General features: G+C 40.4%; 1 protein-coding gene across 8 annotated transcripts in view; it reads right to left on the reverse strand.

Annotated features, from left to right (window-relative positions):
* Positions 1-2,023: 2,023 nt before the first annotated feature.
* The window catches only part of Mcm8 (minichromosome maintenance 8 homologous recombination repair factor), a 35,842-nt gene continuing 13,900 nt past the window's right edge, over positions 2,024-23,965 (reverse strand). For all 8 annotated transcript variants that reach the window (XM_008822838.3, XM_008822836.3, XM_029558509.1 and 5 more), the window contains 11 exons: positions 22,444-22,595; positions 21,847-22,042; positions 18,625-18,655; positions 17,440-17,580; positions 13,339-13,480; positions 11,781-11,976; positions 9,533-9,752; positions 8,952-9,161; positions 7,240-7,316; positions 3,054-3,243; positions 2,024-2,326 (listed from right to left, as the gene is read on the reverse strand). In XM_008822838.3, the coding sequence (XP_008821060.1) occupies positions 2,234-2,326; positions 3,054-3,243; positions 7,240-7,316; positions 8,952-9,161; positions 9,533-9,752; positions 11,781-11,976; positions 13,339-13,480; positions 17,440-17,580; positions 18,625-18,655; positions 21,847-22,042; positions 22,444-22,595 (1,648 nt within the window). In that variant the 3' untranslated portion in view covers positions 2,024-2,233. The remainder of the gene's footprint in view (positions 2,327-3,053; positions 3,244-7,239; positions 7,317-8,951; positions 9,162-9,532; positions 9,753-11,780; positions 11,977-13,338; positions 13,481-17,439; positions 17,581-18,624; positions 18,656-21,846; positions 22,043-22,443; positions 22,596-23,965) is intronic.

A 23,965-nucleotide genomic window follows, 5' to 3' on the forward strand; every position in this document is an offset into this window, starting at 1 on the left:
AGCAGTTGCCTAACAGGTACAAGTGTCTAGGTTCAACCCATGACAGCATCATATTTATACTATTTATACTATTACCTACTTGTTTCATTCTTCCTTCTTAAAAGTCAGATTTTAATATCTGCATGGTATTATTAATATCCTATGGTAATAAACCCACATTTCATTTTCATTTTTGCTGTACTATAGGTTAAATATTTACTGTGAAGTATGACTATTTCTGGTATTTTGGTTAAATGTTTGGTGTACCTTGCCAGTTCTTTTGCATGTGTGTAAGTATCTGCATATGAAGGTCAGTGGTTGGCACTGAATTGTCTTCCTCAGTTAGATCCAATCTTAGTTTTTTGACACAGGGTCTCTGAACCCAGACCTCACCAACTCAGCTAGACTGGCTGGCCAGGGAGTGTTAGGGATATACCTCTTTCTTGCTGCCCGGGGTTACAAATGGAGCTTTCAACAAGAGTACTGGGGATCTGAACTCGGGCCTTCAAGTCTGCACTGAAAGCACTTTACCAACTAAGTCACCTCCCCTACCCAGTTTTTTTTTTTTTCTTTCATCTTTTGATTTCCTGAAAATTTAATTAGTCATTAAGTGGTTCACACTGCCTGATGCTTATATGCTAGTGTTTATTGGATATATATATATGGATGATATTGGATATAATACATAAATATATATGGATGATACTTTGGCTAAAAGCCTAGTTCCATTTGAACCCTCTCACAAAACACAGGAAATTCTGACCTTATTGGTCCCCCCTGAAGTAGACCTCAGGAAACTCCCTAGCATTCTATGAAAGGGACATGTAACCCAGCTTCTTCAGACAGCTGTTTCTAGATGAGACTTCTCTTTTGAACTCAGCAACAAAAGCAGGCCCAGTGACAAATGCTCTCTGCTGCTGTCCTGCCATGGGTGGGGCACTCTTTCACCTTTCTGCAGTTCCCCGGTGCCAGAGTGGCATCTGAGGGGCACAGAGGCAGAAGGCTACCTGAACAGACTGCCCACGGAGGTAGAAGGCTACCTGAACAGACTGCCCACGGAGGCAGAAGGCTACCTGAACAGACTGCCCACGGAGGTAGAAGGCTACCTGAACAGACTGCCCACGGAGGCAGAAGGCTACCTGAACAGACTGCCCACGGAGGCAGAAGGCTACCTGAACAGACTGCTCATGAAAGCGTTTTTTTTGTTGTTGTTGTTGTTGTTGTTGTTTTTTAAATCCTCAGCCTTTTTACAACTCTGTAAATTAACCAAAATTAAAAAAACAGAACTTCTGGGCTGGAGAGATGGCTCAGCGGTTAAGAACACTGACTGTTCTTGCAGAAGACCGGGTTCAAATCCCAGCACCCACATGGCAGCTAACAACTGTCCATAACTCCAATTCCAGGGGATCCAACAGTCTCTTTTGTCCTCCACAGGCATTGCACAACATGGGTGCAGTTACCTACATGCAAGCAATACACTCATATACATAAAAATAAAATATTAAAATAAAAAACCAAACAGAACTTTTGCTTAAGTCAGCCAGCTTATATTGCTTCCAACCAAGGCCAAATCACACCCACTGCCTATAATTACTGAATAGTTAAAAACAAACCAAGAGTATGTTTTATTTGTGACCTAAAAAACCTTTTTAAAATATTTTTATTTTTATGTGTATGAGTGTATTGCTTGCATGTGTGTGAGTGCACCTGTGCCATGCAATGCCACAGAGATCAGAAGATGGTGTCGGATTCCCCTCGAACTGGAGTTAAGGACAGTTTGTAGCCACCATGTGGGTGCTGGGAATCAAACCCAGGTCCTCTGCAAGAACAGTCAGTGTTCTTAACCACTGAGCCATCCCTCCAGCCCAAGAGACCTAAAACTTTTATGAAATTCAAATTTTAGTGTTGAAAATAGTTTCACTGGAACACATGGTCATTTGTTCATGTGTTATTTGAATGCTATCCTGATGAACACAATACACAAAACCATGAAATATTCATAAAAATATAAAACAGGTCAAGTGTATATAATACAGCATTTGGATAAAATAATGTAAATAATTTATTTTTAACCTTCTGGAAAAGTTATGGAACATAAACTCATGACTTTACCATTCTTAGCTGACTGTATTTAACACTTCTGTTACAATACTTGTAGTATATCATTTTCCAGAGAATACTTTCTCAGTTTTCATTATTAAGATGGTTTTTAATTAACTTGAACCACAGGTGACCCTAACTTGGTAAAGTCATTTTACATGGTTTGAAGTTGGTAAATCTTTGGGCCCTTTTTCAAGAGATAACCCTGGTCATTTAGCGATCCAATGAAGTTCTCAAAATCAGCAACCTGGAAGCAAACACCAAGAGTTAGCCCATTCAGCAATATGCCAAGTATAATTTCTGCAATCAGTCTCTAAATAGTCATATATCTGCCAAGTTTCCTGGTGAATAAAATTATATGTATTTCTTACAGCACTCCAATATGCAAAGAATCCTAAACTAAACTAAAATCATGGGGCACAGCAGTTAAGAGCACTGGCTGCTCTTACAGAGGACTCAGATTTGATTCCCAGCACCCAGCTGGCAGCTAACAACCATCAGTAACTCCAGTACCAGGGGAATCCAACACCCACTTCTAACCTCCATAGGCATTGCACAACACAAGTACACTTACCATGCATGTAGGCAATACACTCAAACACATAAAAAAAAACGAACTAACTAAAATCATACTAGCTTCTGAAATTATGTGGGTAATCTTACATGTAAACTGTTCTCATGTTTAAAGTGTAGTCACATTTATTTCTGTTGGAACTCTGAAGTAGGAAGAAAAGGTGGAATCATGTCAATTTAACATGAAGAAATAGAGTCAAAGATACTACTATGACTTGACATAGGGACTGCCAGGAAAAGGTGGAACCTAAGTATTCCTAGAAAACTTCCTTCTAATTATCAAGATGCCAAAACCTTTGAGAAGAGGTAAGGATGGATCTTAGATAATAAAAAACTGGTTTTGTTCTATTACATATTAATAAGGAGCCCCTGAAATTATTACAATATTTAGGCTATCATACCTGAATGTTTAGTTCTTTGGCAATCTGACGAAGTTGATGAAATTGAAATAAATTATTATAAGTTCTTTCAGCAATGTTGTTGAGAGCAGAAATAAATCTTTTTGCTGATGACCTATTGCTCATTCCAGAGCCATGCTGAGATCGCTCAAAGTCTAGGTTCCCAAATTCATCAGAGTAAGTTCCTAGCATGCTTAAAGGAAAGAGAAGAGAACGTCATCCAGTGTGGCATGGCTACAGAAATGTTTGCGCTGGGCTTCTTGGTCACAACAAAGCTGGGGAACAGCTGTGAGACTCTGCCACTTTGAAACTCAATATGGCATGAACTGGCATGAAAATATTTTGAAGAGTTACTGGTTTTAAATAACTTCGAGCTATGCTGGTACATGCCTATAATCCCAGCATTCAGGGGATAAGGCAGGAGAATTTCCTTGAGTTTAAGAATAGCCTGAAATACATAACAAGTACTAGGTCAGTTAGGGTTATGGAGGAAGATTCCCCTGTCTCCAAAAACAAAAAACAAACGTCAATATGAAATGAAAAAACAGAGTTGAAAACTGTGATAGAAATACTAGAAACATTATTTTATTTACTTATCTTTTGGTCTTTTTGAGACAGGGTCTCCCTGTAGCCCTAGTTGGCCTAGAACTCACTATGTAGACCTGGTTGGTTTCAATCTCACAGAGATTCACCTGCCTCTGCCTCCCAAGCGCTGGGATTAAATGTGTGCACTACCATGCCCAGCTTGGATACATTATTTTTGATTTATAAAATAAATTCTTAAGACAACAGATTTAGGCCTTACTGGGTAAAAGTGTGTTCTTATTTTACAAAGAAATATACATTTGAAAATCCTCTAGAAATGAACTCAGCTTATACTGACGTCATGATGGGCAGATACTATTGCCATTTCTCTTCTGCTTTCTTTTATTTTTACAATAGCACCATGAAAAGAAATAGGCATTGGCAGTGAGTTTTAGCTGTGTGTCTGCAAACACTCATTACAGATAATTAACCAACCCATGAGCCAACTCTCCAGTTGAGTCCCTGTCTGGACAATGGGCATAAAATAAAAAAAATCTCATAGCCAGTTTAACAGGCAAAGATGTTATTTAATCATGAATTAGCAATCAAATATATATTGGTCACTGGTTAGGCAGTAGGTTCAGGGTGGTAAACAAAACAAATCTGTCCTTAAAGAGCCCCCTAGAAATGCTCTTAAAGGTTCACTAACAATAAAGCTGCTTTACACAGTTCTTTACATAGACAAGAAAATGAACTAGACAAAAAGAAATATGAGTCATCCAAGTTAAGACCAAAACACGATGAAACAGTAAGATGCATGAGCATTTTCAAACTCCCTGAAATACAGTGTACTTTTCTTTAAGGCCTTTAGGATGAATCCACGATGTTCTTCATTTTCTAAGGTTTATTGTTAATCTCTCCAGCCCCCATCATATTCTTTATCAGAAAAGTTGTCAGAAATGATTTGAGGGGTCTGGAGAGACAGCTCAGTGGTTAAGAGCACTAGCTTGCAAAAGACCCAGGTTTCATTCACAGCACCCACATGGCAAATAACAGCCACCCATAACTTCAATTCCAGGGACTCCAATGCCCTCCTAGCTTCTATCAGCATTGCATGACATGGGTGTCCTTACACACACACAAGCAAAACACTCATACTCATAAAATAAAAATTTAAAATTTTTAAAAGCCGGGCGTGGTGGTACATGCCTTTAGTCCCAGCACTTGGGAGGCAGAGGCAGGCAGATCTTCGCAAGTTCAAGGCCAGCCTGGTCTACATAGTGAGTTCAGGTCAGCTGGGACTACAGGGAGACCCTGTCTCAAAAAGACCAAAAACAGAGTTTAGGGTAGTGTCAGGCTTGGAGACCTACCACCTATGAAGAAAAGGATGTGACATGACTGAACATTTAATGAGGGCAAGGGTTGCTGTCCATCCTCTCAACAGTTTTTGGACTATCACAGCAGAATAAGCATTATGGAACATTTGCTGAAGAGGGATTGAAGGATGTCAACAAACAATCCTGGCTGCCATATTGTCTCTCTCCTCTCCTATAGGTAACAAGCCCTGTTCAGGAACTAGAAAATAAAGGGGAATGAGAACACTTTGCATGGCCAACGCCACTTCAAGTAACAAACTCATTTTTATTTTATATCTTTTATATTTTATTTTACTTTATTTTATTTTATTTATTTTATGTGTAACCACTGAGTCATCTCTTCAGTCTCCACAGCTAATGATTTTAATCCATGCTACCTTGCTTCCATTTGAAAAAAGATATGCACCCTAAATGTTCTTTGAAAAGTGTAATTTGTAACTTCTGAAATCTAAAATCTGCCTGTTTTTAAAATATTTTATTTATTATGTTTTAAACAAACTTTTAAAAAATTCTATTTATTATTTTTATGTGTAGGTGTGTTTTGCCTGCATGTAGGTAAGTGCACCTGTGTTGTGCAATGCCTGCGGAGGTCAGAAGAGGCTGTTGGATCCCCTGGGACTGGAGTTATGGACAGTTGTTAACTACCATGTGGGTGCTGGGATTCGAACCCGGGTCTTCTGCAAGAACAACCAGTGTTCCTAACCACTGAGCCATCTCTTCAGTCCCCTTATTTATTATTTTTATTTTATGTGTATGACTGTATTGCCTGCGTGAATGTGAGTGCACCCATGTCGTGCAATGCCATGGCGATCAGAAGAGGGCTTCGGATTCCCCTGGAACTGGAGTTAAGGATGGTTCGTAGCTGCCATGTGGGTGCTGGGAATCAAACCCGAGTCCTCTGCAAGAGCAGTCAGTGCTCTTAACCGCTGAGCCATCTCTCCAGCCCCGAATCTGTCTGTTTTTAAAGCATTTAGTTTACAGTATGAGTCAGAGAAAGACAATTTGTGCAGTCTCAGTGTCATCAAAACTAGTACCCATGGCAAACAGTGTCTACTAACATGTACCAAACTAGCGCCGACAGTGTCCGAATGTCCACTAACGTGCACTAAACTAGGACTGACAATGAACTGTGTCCACCAAGTGTCCTAATGTGCACTAAACTAGAGCTGACAGTGTCTGAATGTCCACTAACATGCACTAAACTAGTGCTGATAATCCATTAAGTATCCACTAAACGTGCACTAGAGCTGATGGTGTCCACTGAGTGTCCATTAACACACTAAACTAGTGCTGACAGTCCACTGAGTGTCCACTAACATGCCATAAACCAATGCTGACAGTGTCCACTGAATGTCCACTAACGTGCACTAAACGAGCACTAATAGTGAGCAGTGTCCACCGAGTGTCCACTAACATGCACTAAACTAGCGCTGACAGTCCACTGAGTGTCCACTAACATGCCGTAAACCAATGTTGACAGTGTCCACTGAATGTCCACTAACGTGCACTAAACTAGCACTAATAGTGAACAGTGTCCACCAAATATTTACTAACATGCACTTACCTAGCAATGATCATAGTGTCCACTAACACATACTAAAGGAGCACTGAAAGTGAACAGTGTCCACTGAGTATCCACTAAAGTGCCAGAGCCATGTTTGCCCTTATCTATGGTATCACACACAACACATCTGAATTCAACATATGGTATAGTTACTATTGTTGGGGTACATGCATGCCACTTGCACACAGGTGGAGGTCAGAGGACAACTCTGTGGAGTTGGTGCTCTCCTTCCACACTTATGTGAGTTCTGGGAAACAGGTATGTGCGGGAAGCACTTTTACCCTCTAAGCCATCTCACCAGCCCCCATGGTAACATGCTACAGCAGCCTGAAGACGGACTGTAAAACCCTTGCTCTTTAGCTATATAGCACTTTCATTAAATGTCAGAGGGGAACAACTGGCAAAGCAGCCTGGTTCTCACATAAAGCAAACTACACAGTATCTATACAATTCATTTACTTTTGAAGAAACAGAAATTATCAAATAAAAACACCAGAGAAACAGAAAGCGGTGAGGGGTGGGGTAGATTCCTACAAAAATGAAGGTGCCATAATGGTTCAGCAGGTAAAGGTTCTTGTCATCAATCCTGACATTAGTTTGATCCCCCGGACCCACATGGAGGAAGAAAGAACACTTTCAGAAGTTAGCCTGACAACCACAAGACCCCGGGCATGCACATGTGCATGCACAGCCCCTCCCCGTAAGTCAGTAGTGCTGACCTTACCTATATTTCATAATTTCAACTATATCTTCAGCATCTTCTTTCATTGCTTCTTCTCTCAATTCTAACCTTGCTCGTGCCTATGAAAGAAAACAACTACTTTAAAACAACAAAAGATAAATGCTTTTAGCATTATTTGTGCAGGTATGGCATGTCTATGCTTATTCACTGTATGTAAAAGCTGATGTTTGAGGGAGAGAATGGTAATATTAAAAGTCAAAATTAGGGGCTAGAGGGATGAGTGGTTAAGAGTAACTGGCTGTTCTTGCAGAAGACCAACATTCGAAACCCAACACCCACATGGCAGCTAACAACTGTCCATAACTCCAGTTCCAAAGGGGTATCCAATGCCCTTTCCTGGTATCTGTGGACACTGCAGGACATGCAGGCAATATACTCATATACATAAAATAAAAATAAATCAATCAAAAAAAGTCAAAATTAACAATCCGACGCACCCATGAGTGAATGGGCAGCACAAATTGGACTCTGTGGGTTATTTAAAAAGGGGAAAGCAAGAAGTTGGAAGGTGGTAGCAGGTGGAACTGAGAGGAGTTAGGGAGGAGCATGGGATGATCAAGATACCTTGTATGCATCCATGCAATTCTCAAATTAATAATAAGTGTGTTTAAAATATTAAAAAAGTACAAAATGAGCATGACCCAAACCTATTTTTACTTTCTAACATCTTTTGCTGAGTATTCATTTTAGGAGATTTGGTTATGAAAATACTTGTTTTTTCCTTGCCTTTGATTTCCAGGAAATCTATTAGTTTGTTAAACTAAAATCATAGGCGTTAATCCCATTTTAGGAGCAAAAGAACCTTCAGATCTGACCCAGCTCATTCTAACTGCCAAAGTTCCTAGCACTGCACAGTGTGGAAGAAAGTGTTGCTGTCACAAAAACTGTGCTGTAACTGGCACAAACATTTAAGGCACCTGACACATTCCATGTTCTCATATACTCAACTTGGAATTCCAGAATTCCACTTCATCTAACTACTTTTCAGATACTCCAGAAATCTGTTTCATTAAATAAAAGCTGCTTAGTAAGCAGCTGGTTCTATTCCTGGAAAGAAATCTATAGCTTTGATGTTACAGACATAATGAAACCTTAAAAAAAAAAAAAACATATTTACCCATCTCTAATGTCTATTTTATTTTATGTGTATGAGTGTTATGCCCACATGTGTATAAGTGCACCCACGTCCTGCAGTGCCCTTGGAGGAGCGAAGAAGGCGTCAGATCCCCTAGAACTGGAGTTACGGATGGTTGTTAGCCACCATGTGGGTGCTAGGTTTCAAAACTGGGTCTTCTGCAAGAAACAGCCAGTGCTCTTAACCACTGAGCCATCTCTCCAGCCCCAATGTCTCTTAAAGAAAGAAAAATTGAGTGAATAATGAAGAAACTTGATCAAAAGTGAAGTCATACTGCACCCTCCACCTTTTCTTTTTGTGCAGTCTTGGGGGTTGGACCTAGGGCACTAACTATGCTAAGGAGCATTCTACCACTGACATACACCGGCCCTCTTTTTTGCTTTTGATTTTGACGCAGGTCTCACACTGTTACCCAGTCTGTAGTCCATGCAGACCTTAAACTTGCAATCCTCCTGCCTCAGCCTCATGAATAACTGTGATTATAGGTTTATGTCACCAGGCCAAACTCCTCCTACCCACTTCTTTTCGTCATAGAAAGCAGGAATGTAAAAATACAAACCTCTGTCAGACGAATCAAAGATTCCAGCTGCCTGGTAGTGATTGGTGAGCTACTTAGCCGCTGGCTCTGTTTCCGGAGCTCCAGGTAGAAATCTTGAAGAACTTGAGCAGCTTCTGTGGACAATCGTGGACAGACATACTGCCGTGCATAGCCAATGTACTTTCTCAACAGCTGATGTGGAACTGGATCTATTGTTTCTCCAGGAAGCACCTAAAGCATGATAAAAAAGGCTCAAGATTACAAGTAACAAATTAAATATTCCTCCTGAAATAACTTGTTTAGGTAAATAAAAAATTCAAAACACTGTCCAAATAAGCCAAGCACTATGGCTATAGCTTTCATTCCCAATGATTTAAATGATTTCAAGTAAGTTTACATTAACTCTAGTAGCCTGTAAATTTCTAGGGAGGAAGACAAATTTTGGGGGGATGGGGTGGGGAGTATTCTAGGGATTAAATTCTAAGCCCCACACATGCTAAGCACATGCTTTAACACCATGCCACACTCCCAGTCTCTATTACACACTGAACTTGGACATTCAAGTGGAATCAAACGGAATGATTAAGAAGAAACACGTATACCTTCAGTCTCTCTGATAATGGTTTCTCAGAAACCACTTGAAGTACAGAAGTATTTGAATCTTGACTTCTCATATGAGCTACCGTGGCACTGCTAACAGCTCTCTGCTTTCCAGCTCTGATTGCAATCACATGTTCAGAAAGTAAGTGATCATGCTGCTCATTTGGGGTATCCATCAGGACAAAGACCAAATCAAACCTGGAGAGTAGGGCACTCCCCATTCTAGGGCACATGAAAGACAGAATAAACAATGATTGGGATCCAACCAGAAAAAACTAAAACAGTTTAGTAATTTACTATTCCAGTCCCACGTAGAACTTCAACAAAAAAGGAATCAAGCTTTAGGTTAAGGAACTAAGCTGTGGGATTCAATCTAGCCACCTGTTCCACTCCTCCTCCACATGCAAGGCACCTCTATGTGCTTCAAGCTTGGTAGGTTGAAGACATAGTCTGTTCTTGTACCATCAAAGTCACTTAAGCTCCTTTATGTGCTATTAACACTAACAATGCTAATGCTAAGATCAGAGGCTATCTGAGTAATTCTTGAGCTTTTTATCTCATCTCAACAAAACATTGTCTCTCGGAGTACCCATGCCCCTCTTAAAAGCAAAATTCTACTTTTTCTACAAAGTGCATTTACATGTCACCTAGAATAAGAGGAAAGATGCTATGTTCTACTCAGTCATCTTACTGAGCCCATCAATCCAGGTACCATTGCTATCTGAGACAAGGAAAGTGAAACCAGAGGGTTTAAAGAATTTGATAAAACCACCAAAGCAGGCTTATGCTAAAAAAAAAAAAAGCAGAACCAAGTCGTTGTAGTTTTGTTCAACAGAATCTTTACAAACTTTATAATATAGTATGCTGTTATTCTCCTCAAGAAAAACTACCAATAGAGTGGCTTTTTTTGGTGGCAATGACAACAGAACATCCCAAATCTCTAAGTGAAGTTGTGTGTTTTATGATGATGTATCCAAGACTGTTTCTTATTTTTTCATTTAATTTTTTTTTACACATAGTGTGCACACAGACCATGGACCACATGAGGAGGTCAGAGGACAACTTGTAGGAGACAGTTCTCTCCTTTCACCAAGGAGGTCCCAGGGACTCAATTCAGGTCGTCAGGTTTGGTGGCAAGTAGCTTTACCCACTGAGCCATCTTTTTGGCCTATTTGTATCTTAAATATATAAATTGTAGAACACTTTTAAATTAGCCAGGGACAGCACCACAGGCTTGTAGTGCCAGCTACTAGGGAGGTGAGGTGGAGGATCAATTAAGCCCATGATTTTAAGACCAGTAACAGGGAACAGAGTGAGATTTCGCATTTCAAAAAAAAAAACAAGCTTTTCCCCCTATTACACCTGAGGCTCTTGTTTTTCCCGAGGCATTCTTTTGTCTTCTCACTGTTATATCTATTAAAATTGTTTTCTCTTTCCCACACATTTTGTCCAATCAGTACAAATTGAATTAGAAGAGAAAGCACCTACACAAAGTAAACATGTTTTTGAAAAGCTGGGCTTACGTTCCACAGCGTGTGCCACGGGCTCACCCGGCAGTGAGACAGACAGGTGCCTGTTAGCATGGGCAACGCTGCCTCCTCCTCACTGCTGCTTCCGCCTCAGTCTAACGGTGTCTGCGAGGTGTTTCTGATTTTTGACAGTGATAAGCAATGCTGCAGTATACACTCTACAAACATCTTTATGCACTTGGTAGCTACTTTTTCACTGATTGCATGTGGTATTGTTTTTCCAGGCACAACTGCATTTGAATATGATCAGGACTGTCTAAAAGTAGGATGGCTGAACAATGTACATTTAATAATACCAAGTTGTTCTTCAAAATCTTTTTTTTTTGGTCTTTTTGAGTCAGTGTCTCCCTGTAGCTCCAGCTGGCCTGAAACTTGCTCTGTAGGCCAGGCTAGCCTGGAACTCACAGTGATCTGCCAGCATCTGCCTCCTGAGTGCTAGGATTAAAGGCAAGTACTACCATGCCAGCATCATTCAAAATATTAAGCTGAGTATGTGAGAACTCTTTCCCCACTTCTTTGTTAGTAGTGATTAATACATTTAAAACATTTACCAGTCTGGTGGGTTATCAATGGTACCACACTGGTTTTTTCAGCGTTTAAGTGTATTTTTGCACATTTATTAAAAGACTAGCATCCGTGAGCTATCTACTTGTGTACTCAGTTATCTGTACGTCTTCAGGGATTCAGTGTCTTGAAGGCAGACATACTTGAGGAGACTTACTTTAAGTTCTCAGAAACTGTTTTGGCTTTATTGTAGTGTCCTCCCACTGGATTTGCAGCAGCAATTATGGAAGTTCTTGCAGGGAGGCTGCAAACCACACCTGCTTTAGCAAGACTAATACATTGTTGTTCCATTGCTTCTAACAAGGCTTGATGTTGGTTACCCATTTTATCAAATTCATCAATTCCACAAATGCCTATAGTCATAGAACAACAGACAAAGCATTGTTTCAGATCAGGTCTGATTAGGGCAAGTTCCAGATTCCACAGACAAGTTATTTCACAATCATTTTTTCCATTTGTTTCCAGAATTTAATCTTATCAAAATGTCGAACAATGGAGAACTATTTGTTTTACAGCAAATGACATACTTGTCTTTTTTTAAAAAATATTTTATTATTTTTATGTGTATGAGAGTATTGCCTGCGTGTATGTAAGTGCACCATGTCATGCAATGTTCAAGGAAGTCAGAAGATGGCATTGGGTCCCCTGGAACTGGAGTCACAGATGGTTGTTACACACCATATGGGTGCTGGGACTTGAACCCTAGTCCTCTACAAGAGCAGTCAGTGCTCTTAACTGCTGAGTCATCTCTCCAGCCCCGATATACTTGTCTTATCTAAATTCTATGTTTCACTTATTCATTCACCACTTTCCATAGGTAAAGCACTATTTCGGGAGGGCTCTATAAATGAAGACATGAAAGGGAGTCTTAAAATTTTAAAGACTGCCAGGCATGGTGGCTCATGCCTTTAATCCCAGCACTCGGGAGGCAGAGGCAGGGAGATCTCTGTGAGTTCAAGGCCAGCCTGGTCTACACAGTGAGTTCTAGGACAGCTGGGGCTACAGGGAGACCCTGTCTCAAAAAGACCAAAAAAAAAAAAAATTTAAAGACTTAAATTAAGCAGAGTAGATAAGATACATACATATAAGAAGTATACTTTCAAAACCATTTAATTATGTGAGAAGAGTTTTCTGAAGTAGGGGGTAAAGTTAAAACAGAAAGGGGTATAAAAAGTTTCAAGAAAATGTGCTATTTGAGCTAGGTGTTTGGGGACTGTGGGACAGTACAATCATAGCACATTTGTAACCATTTGTTTTAAAGCCTGCTTTGAAGCTTTATGGTATGTTCCTTAGAGTAGCACTTGGGCATCTTGACTGCCTCATTCCCAGCACCTAGTGTGTATGTGCACAGGACATACTTGGAGAATACATTACTACTACTCAGCATGATTTGGGAAGAAGAGCATGGGCTACACAAGTCAGAAGACTCAAGCACAGCTCTGTAATATGAGGTATTAGCTGCAACTGCAGGGAAATTACTAACACAGAATGCTAGGAACTAAAGGCTTTTGTGTGACTATTTAATTTTTACATATATCTGCTATAAGATTCTGAAAATGAATGATACTAAGTTTCAACTGTATAGCATAAATTAAAATGACAGTACGATATTTTCAATTATTATTTGACACTCATAGACAGTGAGGCCACTGTCTCAAAAAAAAGCTAGATTTTTTTTAAAACCCCAGAATTATTACTTCCCTTTGGTCTCTCACCTTGATCACCAAGTACCAGGGCACCAGCTTCCAAAGCAAAGTCTCCAGAGGAACTGTCTTTTGAAAGAGTTACAGTTAAACCAGAATTGGTTGTGGTATTACCACAGACATACACACCACGGGGAGCAACATTGCACGCCGCCTATGGGAACAACAGGTTTAAAACAATCACTCAGTGGACTGGACAGATGGCTCAGTGGGTAAAGTGCTTGCAAGGCAAGCATGACAACCTGAGTTCTGATCCCTAGCTCCCTTATAAAAGCTGGGTAGGGGCTGGAGAGATGGCTCAGTGGTTAAGAGCAGTGACTGCTCTGGCAGAGGACCTGGGTTCGATTCCTAACACCCACATGGCAGCGCTAACAACCATCTGTATCTCCAGTTCCAGGGGATCCAACACCCTCTTCTGACCTCCACAGGCACTGCCCAACTGTACAACATGTGTGTACACTAACACACATGTAGGCAATGCAATACACTCAGACACTTAAAAATAATTTTTTAAAAAATAAAAGCTGGGTAGACAGCACACTTCTACAGCCTGGGCCCTTCAGGGGTAGAGATGGGCAAACCCCAGGGGCTTGCTTGCAAAGTGATAAAGAATTCACTGATATCAACCTTTTGCCTCCACAACACCACACACACACACACACACACACACACACACACACATATACAGCTAATAGTTAACAGTTCAGAGGTTAGCTGTATGCCCAGTATTCTTTACAATCTTCACCACCACCAAAGAGGAAGGTATATTCTCATTTACTGGTAGAAACTATAGAGCTATGAAGGTGTAAAGCCAAGACTCCATCAAACCCAGACAGTCTCACTTTGGGCTATGGTTATGTGAACACTCAATATAATTCCATTTTATGCTTCATTTTCAAATTCAAAGAGCAAACCCTGAGTACTAACTTTAAAACTCCAATGCATCTTTAAACATCATCAGCTGGAAAAACATCCACTGAATGGACACGCTTTGGCAGGTCAGAAAACTGAATCACACAGAGCTAAAAGAACCTCTGAAGTAAGGCAGAGCAAATTAATAAAGTCATAATGAAATTATGTATGCCAACAGGCATTTAATCTGGTAGCTAGTCCACAATAAGTATATGCTACAAAACCAACTGTATATCCAACTGTGTTCACAGAGTTGCCTATGTCAATGATGTGCTCCAGCCCTATGCACTACACATCACAGTCACCTTGTGATGCTGGCACAATAAACAGAACCATCATTATTTTCATTATTTGCAACTCCTTATTACTGACTCCCACCCTCCCATCCTGGGGTACTAGGGATCAAATCCAGAGCCTTGTATATACTAAGCAAGTGCTCTATCCCTGATCTATAGCTCTTTGTTAAGTCCTTTTTGAGGGGGGAGGACGGGGAGGGTTTCATGTGGCTCAAATTGCCCTCAAACTCACAATGTAGGGCAAAAGATGACCTTGAACTCCTGACTTTCCTGCTTCCACTTCCCAAGTGCTGAGATTACAGGGGTATGCCACTATGTTTACAAGGTTTATGTGTTTCTAGGGATTGAACCCAAGGTTCTGTCCATAGCAGACACACATTCTACCAACGGAGATATAGTCTCAGCCTTCTTTGTTAGTCTGGGATGGTTTACTGAGTAGTCAGTAGAAAACAGAAATAAAAAGTGTAAGTAGCAGGCCGGGCATGGTGGCGCATGCCTTTAATCCCAGCACTTGGACTGGGCAGGTGGATCTCTGTGAGTTCAAGGCTAGCCTGGTCTACACAGTGAGTTCCAGGATAGCTGGGGCTATAGGGAGACTCTGTCTTAAAAAGACCAAAAAAAAAAAGCTAAAAAAAAAAAAGTAGCTTCTGTTAGTGTTGGCCTAATTTTTAAAAACCTGGCTTAGTGGTACTTATATGCAATAACCCCCTCCATTATTTGCAATGTTTAATTCCTATTAATATTGATTTTAAAAATTGAGCCAAGAGGTTTACTTTTATTGTTCTAGAGTGATTTTTGATGTTCTTGTTTTGGATCTGTGTGTGGTATACATGTGTAGTGCATGCATGTGAAGGCTGTTTTCGTCTTTTGGCTCTCTACCTTACTGCCCAAGATAACCTCTCACTGAACCAGAAGCTCACTGGTTTGACTGGACTAGGGGCCAGCACCTGTCTCTGCCCCCATTGCTGGGGCTATAGGTATGTACAGCCTTGCTTTTTATGTGAGTGCTGAGAATTTGAATTCAGATCCAATGAGCCATCTCCCCAGCCCAAGCAAGGGTTTTAAAAGCATTATTCTAGGTAGAAGAAAAAAAATTAACAATGTCATTCTTGGCAATAAAATTTTCCCAGAGCCAATAAATATATTCTGGAACTGTTTATTTGTCAAGAAGAACTTTCTAACTAAACAACGCATACAAGGAAAAAAAATTACGTTTTATACAGTTAAGTGACACAAAATTTTAAGATGTGGACAGATAGGGGTTGGAGAGATGGCTCAGCGGTTAAGAACACTGGCTATTCTTGCAGAAGACCCAGGTTCGAATCCCAGCACCCACCCAGCTATCTGTAACTCCAGTTCCAGGGGATCCGACAGCCTCTTCTGTCCTCTGAGGGCATTGCACAACACAGGTGCACTTACCTACATGCAGGCAATACACACATACAGTACATAAAAATAATAAATAAATTAAAAAAAAAAGATGTGGACAGATAATCAGACACTGTGAGGTTAAATCAGGCTTCCAGTTGTACTGACTCTGGTGAAGTACTCTGCTCTCAACTTTTATTACAAACTTTCACTCACAACTAGGTACTCTGTGCCTTAGTCGTCTGGCTGTTACAAGAGCTCATTAACAGAATTGTCAACTGACCAAAACTGACCAAAGGGACCCAAACAAGGATGCAATGTTTTAATGGAATTAAAATGAGTGGTTTAACAGCCAACCACAGGGAATAAAGGATGACTCACATAAGGTTGGTGGGATGATAATGTAATGACAAGATCAAAGCCAAGTCTCAGTCTTGGCTGCACACCAGAACCACCTGCAGAGTTCTATACATGCAGGTACTAGTTTCAGGCTGGCTGTGGCACTAAGAGTTCCAAAGGTAACATATACAACCAGAGTTCTCAACTGCTGGACAAAAACTAATCAGCCACAGGACTGACTACAACTCACCAAAGGGCCAGGGAGCCTTTGGTTTGGCTACATTCTTCACCCCGGGTGGGGAAGGAGGGGGTTGGGGGTGGTTCATGGGCACGTGTCCTTAGGAAGGACACTGTGCTTACCAGGTATCACTGTGGGGAAATTACAAGCATTTCAACAAGCAACATCTTCTGGAGTCATCATGAACCCAGGAGGTAAATACCATGGGCTCTGGATGACAGAGGCAGAATCTTCTTGGTGGCCAACAAATGACTGGTCATTAAGAGCTGCTCTGCTTTGGATTCAGAGAAGTGATGGAGATGTATTTAGACAGAACCCTTACTTTTATCAGCAGACTCTGGAGCCAAGTACAGTGCTTATGGGAAGACAGAATGCATGACCTTTGCTTCCTTCACTGTTCTGCTCATAGCTAAGGTCACATCAAAATAAAGACTAGCAGGGCTAGAGAGATGGCTCAGCAGTTAAAGAGCATTGACTGCTCTTGTAGAGGACCTGGGTTCAGTTCCCAGTACCCACATGGCAGCTAACAACTATCCATAAGTCCAGTTCCAGGGGATCCAACAGCCTCTTTTGACCTCTGTGGGCATTGTATGACATGGGTATAGCTACATACATGTAGGCAAAACACTCATACACATAAAAATAATAAATATTTTAAAACAATAAAAACTAGCAAAGTACTGCTAGATCAAAAACAGTGTCATGGAAATAGTCAATGTTTCACCATATTTAATATCTTCATAGATAGGATGCTCATGAAGCCTGAAGTGCAGAGAATGGCTCAATGTGAAAACAGAGCCAGATGCACACCGTGTATTACTCACACTCCAGTTCCTCTATACTCCTGGACAAACCAGATCCTCTGGAACACGCACACACATTCTGTGCTTTAAGAAATTATGCCAGTCGTTCATATATTATATAAGCAAAAGGGAAACTAGAATATAATTTATTTTCTACCTGTAGCATCTGACTCTTTCCCAAACCTGGATCGCCAACAATAAGGACATGCGGGTCTCCTCGAATTGGAATTCTGTTTTTATCATCTGCATACTTCTGGCTCCCTCCAAAGAGTGCTAATGTCAGGCCTGCTTTAACAAGCTGTGTATGGAAGGAGAGAAGGACAGAAGTAGAAAAGTGAGTGGCAAGATGAGTGGCCCCCCATATGCTTACAACACTGACTTGTTTCAAGGTTCTCACTGACTCGTTTCAAGGTTCTTTTTTTTTTGGTGTTTTTGAGATAGGGTCTCCGTGTAGCCCCAGCTGGCCTGGAATTCACTATGTAGACCAGGCTGGCCTTGAGCTCAGAGATCTGCCTGACTCTGCCTCCCAAGTGCTGGGATTAAAGGCCTGCGCCACCATGTTGAAGGCTATCTTTTACCTCAGCAGTTCTGGCATTGAATCCAAGGTCTTGTACATGATTAGGCAAATGCTCAATCTCTGAGCTACAGTCAATCAATCAGAATTTTTTTAAGTGTGACTAAACTTAATCTTTTTTATAATAAAAATCTGGAAACAAAGTCAAGCATGGTGGCACATGTCTGCAAATCCAGCACTTGAGATACAAAAGCAGGGCGATTAAGAGGTCAAGGCCTACACAGGACTACAAAGCAAAACCCTATCTCAAAAAATGAAACTCTAGACACAAAAATTTCTCTAACATAAATAATTAAAAAGTCGGACAGAGCGGTGCACACCTTTAATCCCAGCACTTTTGAGGCAGAGGCAGGCAGGTCTCTGTGAGATTGAGGCCAGCCTAATCTACATAGTTTGAGGCCAGTGGTGGCTACAGGAAGACCCTGTCTCAAAACAAACAAATGGAAAAACCACAAAATAAAACAAAGATTAAAAAACAAAACTTTTAAAGGCTATAAATCAGATATATCTTAGAAATTACTAAATAAAGTCTGACTTTGCAAGGCAGTCTAACCAAAGTGAGAAATCCTTGCTGGCACCTGCTTTTTTTTTTAGTGTTTAGTCACTTTAAAAGGACAATACTTCAGGGAGCTGTTATGTTTCCCACATCATCAATTGACAATGCAGATTCATATTAAAATATTAATAACTGGTAAAAGGAACTCATTAAAAGTACTACTATTACCAACTTGATATACTTTGTGAGTGAAGAGGAAGTAAAATACTTACTTCATGACCAAATATGACAGGGCAAAGTGAGCTGAAAAACACAATACAACTTATAAATCCATCTGTCCATTAGAAGATCTACTTTACAGCTTTCTTAATTTGCTTTACTTAGTGTCAAAAGACAAATTTTACATCTTCTCAAATAATCCCATAAATTTTATTCTGACTTTAACTTTTAAAAATTATTTATTTAATCTATAATGAGAATGCTTCAAAATGTGTGCCTCTGTAAGCAGGGCAGGATACTCACAAAACAACTTAAAGTAACCTAAAATACAGATGATATTCTGACAGAACTAGCCTTAAAAAAAAAAATCACTATAATTAGGGTCTTCCATTTTATAGAGTTCTTTGTATTTTATATGAATAGGCATCTTTAGACCTGTGTAGTCAAGTCACTGAAAAGAGGACACTAATGAGTGAGCTCAGTACAAAATATTAGTATTTTAAGATGGCATAAAATTGCATTTCTTTTCAGTTCAATTCTGAAAGGGTCAGATTAAGAATATGAATACAGGGGCTGGAGAAGTGGCTCAGTGGTTAAAAGCACTGGCTGCTTTTAGAGAGTACCCAGTTCAGTTCCCAGTACCCACATGGTGGTTAACAACTGTCTATAACTCCAGTTTCAGAGGATCCAATGTCCTCTTCTGGCCTCCATAAACATTGTACAACATAGTTGCACTTAATACATACAGGTAAAGCTCATACACATAAAATAAAGATAAATAAATAAAAATTTGAAGAATATGAATATAAAGAAATATATTAATGGGGACTGGAGAGGTGGCTCAGTTGGTAAAATGCTTGCTGGATAAGCATGGGGCCCAGATTTCAGATCCCTAGCACCCATGTAAAAAAACTGGGTGTAGTGGCAAGAACCTATAAGCCTAGCACTATGGAGGCCAGCCTAGCTAACCAGTGAGCTCCAGGTTCAGTGAGAGACTGCTCCAAACATAAGATGCTGAGACCCAGAAAGAAGGAACACACCAGATGTTGACATCTGGCTTCCATATTTATGCATATACATGTGCACATATGTGCATACACACACATAAACACAGAAGTATATTTACATTTATTCATTTTGTAAGCAAGGTACAAACCAAAATGGACAGGGTAGTAGTCAAAAGTAAAATGTGAATCTTTCCCGTTTTAATATATGTAAACACAGAAGCTAGTGTCCACTCATGTTCACCATGTTCCTATCTATTTACTTCTGGTCCCTTCCCAAGCACCTGTACCTATCTACAAAGGTCTTTTCTAGGTCACAGACACATCATCAGTAGACAAGAGGGGAAGGCCAGAAGTGCTGGGTTATTTCTTATCTTGGGAGCAGCTTCAAATCTAGGCTCTTAAGAAATACTGAGACTAGTTTTACAGTGCAGTGTCTGAAGGGTCTCAGGAGGAGGCAGTTAGTGATAACCTGTTCATTAAGACAACATAGCCTGGCTGTCATCCCTTCTCTGTATTATTTCTGCCTTCCTCTACTGGCATTTCTGAGCTCTCTTCCGAATAAATGACATCATCATTGCTTCCATAGGAATCTAAATTAAAACATGACTTGCCCTATATCGGAAATTCCAGTAATGTCCCTGTTCTTTCATGATCCTGCACCTGTTATCAGGTAGAACTCAAAAACCCTTTTCCTGAGGACTGAGGATGTAAAGTACTGTCTCAGTCTCAGTCAACCTGTGCTGTGAGAAGCAACCACTAACAACAAATGAATCTGGTGGAGGTGTTATACTAAAAACTTGCAAAAAAGAAGCCTATCTAGTTTAGAAATCTGCTAGGTTAATAAATTAATTAAAAGGCCATGAAAAATTCTAGTTTTCATACTGAAATCACACATAGGGAGACAAAAGAAAAAGACAAATTGAGCTTAATACCTTTTTTGAATTCCAGCTGGCCTGGAACTTACTATGTAGACCAGGCTGGCCTTGAACTCACAGAAATCTGCCTGCCTCTGCCTCTGGAGTACTGGGATTAAAGGTGTGCACCTCCACACCTGGCAATACTCATGTTTTTCACACTAACTTACTTTCTATGAGCATTGCCAAATAAAGACCACTGAAAATATTGCTTTAACGTATGACCAGTAAAAAAAATGAATTAAAGGTTTTTGCATCCTCAACATGGTTGCCCTTTGGTTACCTAGCTGCTTGCTGCTATCCTGTGCAGCTCACACATCCTACCCTAGGTTACAGCTCACACAACCTATCATAGGCTAGAATACTAGCTTTCCCAGTGTGGGACTGGATGCTATTCAGAGAGAAGTCTCTGAGAATTCAAGGACAAAGAATCCTTGAGAAACTCAAACTTTCTTCAGTTGGTAAATTAAGATAGTAAAGGCAGAAAGAAAAAGCCTCAATTCTCCTGGAGGCCAAAGCTTTGTTAAAAAGGGAAGCATGGGGGTTGGAGAGATGGCTCAACAGTCAAGAGCACTGGCTGCTCTTGCAGAGGACCCAGGTTCAATTCCCAGCACCCACATGGCAGCTAAACAACCGCCCGTAACCCCAGTTCCAGGGGATCCAACACCCTCTTCTGGTCTCTGCAGGCTTTACATGACACAGATGCACTTACATACATGCAGGCAAAACACTCATACACATTCAAATAAATAAATAAATAGGAAAGCATGACAAGATCCATTTTTCCCAAAGAACTGGAAAATCTCCATTCTTTCATCTCCCAGGTATCATGCACCTATTAGTTTCTTGATAGCCTCCATTTCTTCAAAATTATCAAAGTAACTGTCAGAAGTACCAATAGTATACCATGTTAATTATAAGTGTATAATAATAACCACATAACAAATTTGTGTGAGACAGTCTTGCTCAAACTAGATTGTCACTGTTTTTCTGTAAGAGGCTAAGCACAAGCATGTATTTGTCACATATATTCTTTGTAGCTACCACTTGCTTCTCACACCACAGTACAAAATCAGCCAAAGACATTATAAATGTGACTGAGTGTGTCTCTGTTCCAATAAAGCTTGGTTTATGGACACTAAAACCTGAATTTCATATAATTTTATGGGTCATGAGTACGCTTCATTTTTTCAACCATTCAAAAATATAAAAACCATTCACAGGCTAGGTGGTGAGCTGGATTTGGCCCAGGGACTCAAGTTTGCTGACCATTTTGACTAGTTTTTGCTTCTGGTAGCCAAGAGCACCCTGACATGCATATACATAACAAAGCCTTGGGTAACTTAATACATACTTGACAATGAGCTTAAACAAGTTTTCTTCAGCTTGGATTTCCTGGACCGCATAAAGGTCTTTAAGTGAGAACTCCATCAATGTTCCACGCTTACAGCCATCCTCTGAAGCCTTTGCTTTCTGTCCTTTGCTATTGCAAATAGAATTTGCCTCAATGGACAAAAGGAACATGCATTTGTCGTTCTTATTTCGAGAACCTGTAAATTCAAAGTATTAAATGGCAGTAACTGTTATTTTCATTTTTCCTACAATGACTCCACTAGAGTGTTAAAGAAAGTCACAGCTACAAACAAATGTTTATTTACTTTTATTTTTAGCTTTTCAGAGACAAGGTCTCACTCTGTAGCCAGGACTGGTCTGGAAATCACTATGTAACCTAAGATGGCCTTAAACTGGTGGTAATCCTTCCACCACAACCTCCCAAGCACTGGAATCATAGGCATCAGTCACCACAGCTGCCTAAACCTTTATTTTAAAGGGAACATTTCATCTAACATGAAAAATGAAGAATTTCCTAAATTATTTGACATGCAGAAGTATTTTATAAAGAGAAAAATCACCACCGAGAGACAGTCATAAAGAAAGAGTTACAACATACCTTCCTCAGCATTTGAGACTTTAACAATCCCAGTAACAGTCACTGTATCTCCTGGAACACAGCTATCTACAAGGTCATGAACAAGTTCACATTCTATTGTTCGAGGGATCCGACCGGCTTCTTGCTGAGCATCAGACATCAGCTCCTGGATTCTAAGATGTTGAACAGTCTTTAGTTAGGATACATATGCTTGTTTCTTCAAAACAGCAACTCTTCGGGGTCAATATGATGCTGTCCTAAACAGGAGGCAGATTATCTTTAAAGAATTTGAAACGTAGCTGGGCATAGTAGCACAATCTTTTAGTCCCAGCACTTGGGAGGCAGAGGCAGGCGGATCTCTTTGAGTTCAAGGCCAACCTGGTCAACATAGAGATTGGCTGGGGCTACAGGGAGACCCTGTCTCAAAATGACAGAAAAAAAAAAAAAAAAAAAAATCAAAATCTTTTCATCACTTTAACAGCCAGCCAGGTATGGTGGCACACACCTTTAATCCCAGCACAGACAGGAGGCAGAGGCAGGTAGAACTCTGTGAGATCAAAGCCAGTCTGATGTACATAGAGTTCCAGGTCAGCTTGGGCTATGGGGAAGACCGTCTAAACCCCCACCTTCCTCCCCCACAAAAATCACTTTAGCACCTTTCAATTCAGGATGACAACATGAACATGTGTATTCACCTAGCACTCCTCAGGAGTCCTCTAAAAGGAGAGTCATCGTAAAGACAGATTTAGTGGCATCAGCAAATGAGAGCTTGGTGAAGCACTCACTGACTGCTCTTGCAGGGGACCCAGGTTCGATTTCCAGCACCCACATGGCGGCTACGGACCATCCTCAGCTCCAGTTCCAGTGGAATCCAACCCCCTCTCTGACCTCCTCGGCACTGCAAAACACGGGTACATTCACATACATGCAGACAATACACTCATACACATAGAATAAAAATAATAAATAAAATATTTTAAAAAACTATAACTCATTTTAAATTAATCCAAGCAGTTCACTCTTTTTAAAAAAATATTTATTTTTATTTTATGTATATGAGTGTTTTGCCTGCATGTATTTAAGTATACCCATGCATGCAATTCCCACAGAGGCCAGAAGGCAGCATCTGATCTCCTGGAACTAAAGTTAAGGACAGTTGCCATATGGGTGATAGGAATTGAACTCAGGTCCTCTGCAAGAGCAGTCAATGCTCTTAACCACTGAGCCATCTCTCCAGCCCCAACATGTCACTCTTTTCAAGATTCTTTTTTTTTGCTCTTTTTGAAACAGGGTCTCTCTATAGTCCCAGCTGTCCTGGAACTCACTATGTAGACCAGGCTGGGCTTGAACTCACAGAGATCCACCTGCCTCTGCCTCCCAAGTGCTGGGACTAAAGGTATGTGCCACCATGCTTGGCTCTTTTCAAAATTCTTGAAAAGGCTAAAGTCATCAGTTCAAAGCTAGCCTGGGTACATAGTGAGACTTTGTCTCAAAAAACAAAATGAGAGAGAGAGAGAGAGAGAGAGAGAGAGAGAGAGAGAGA

This window comes from Nannospalax galili, unplaced genomic scaffold (assembly GCF_000622305.1).
Source record: "Nannospalax galili isolate Female #2095 unplaced genomic scaffold, S.galili_v1.0 scaffold1029, whole genome shotgun sequence".
In the NCBI taxonomy this organism is placed as follows: Eukaryota; Metazoa; Chordata; class Mammalia; order Rodentia; family Spalacidae; genus Nannospalax; species Nannospalax galili.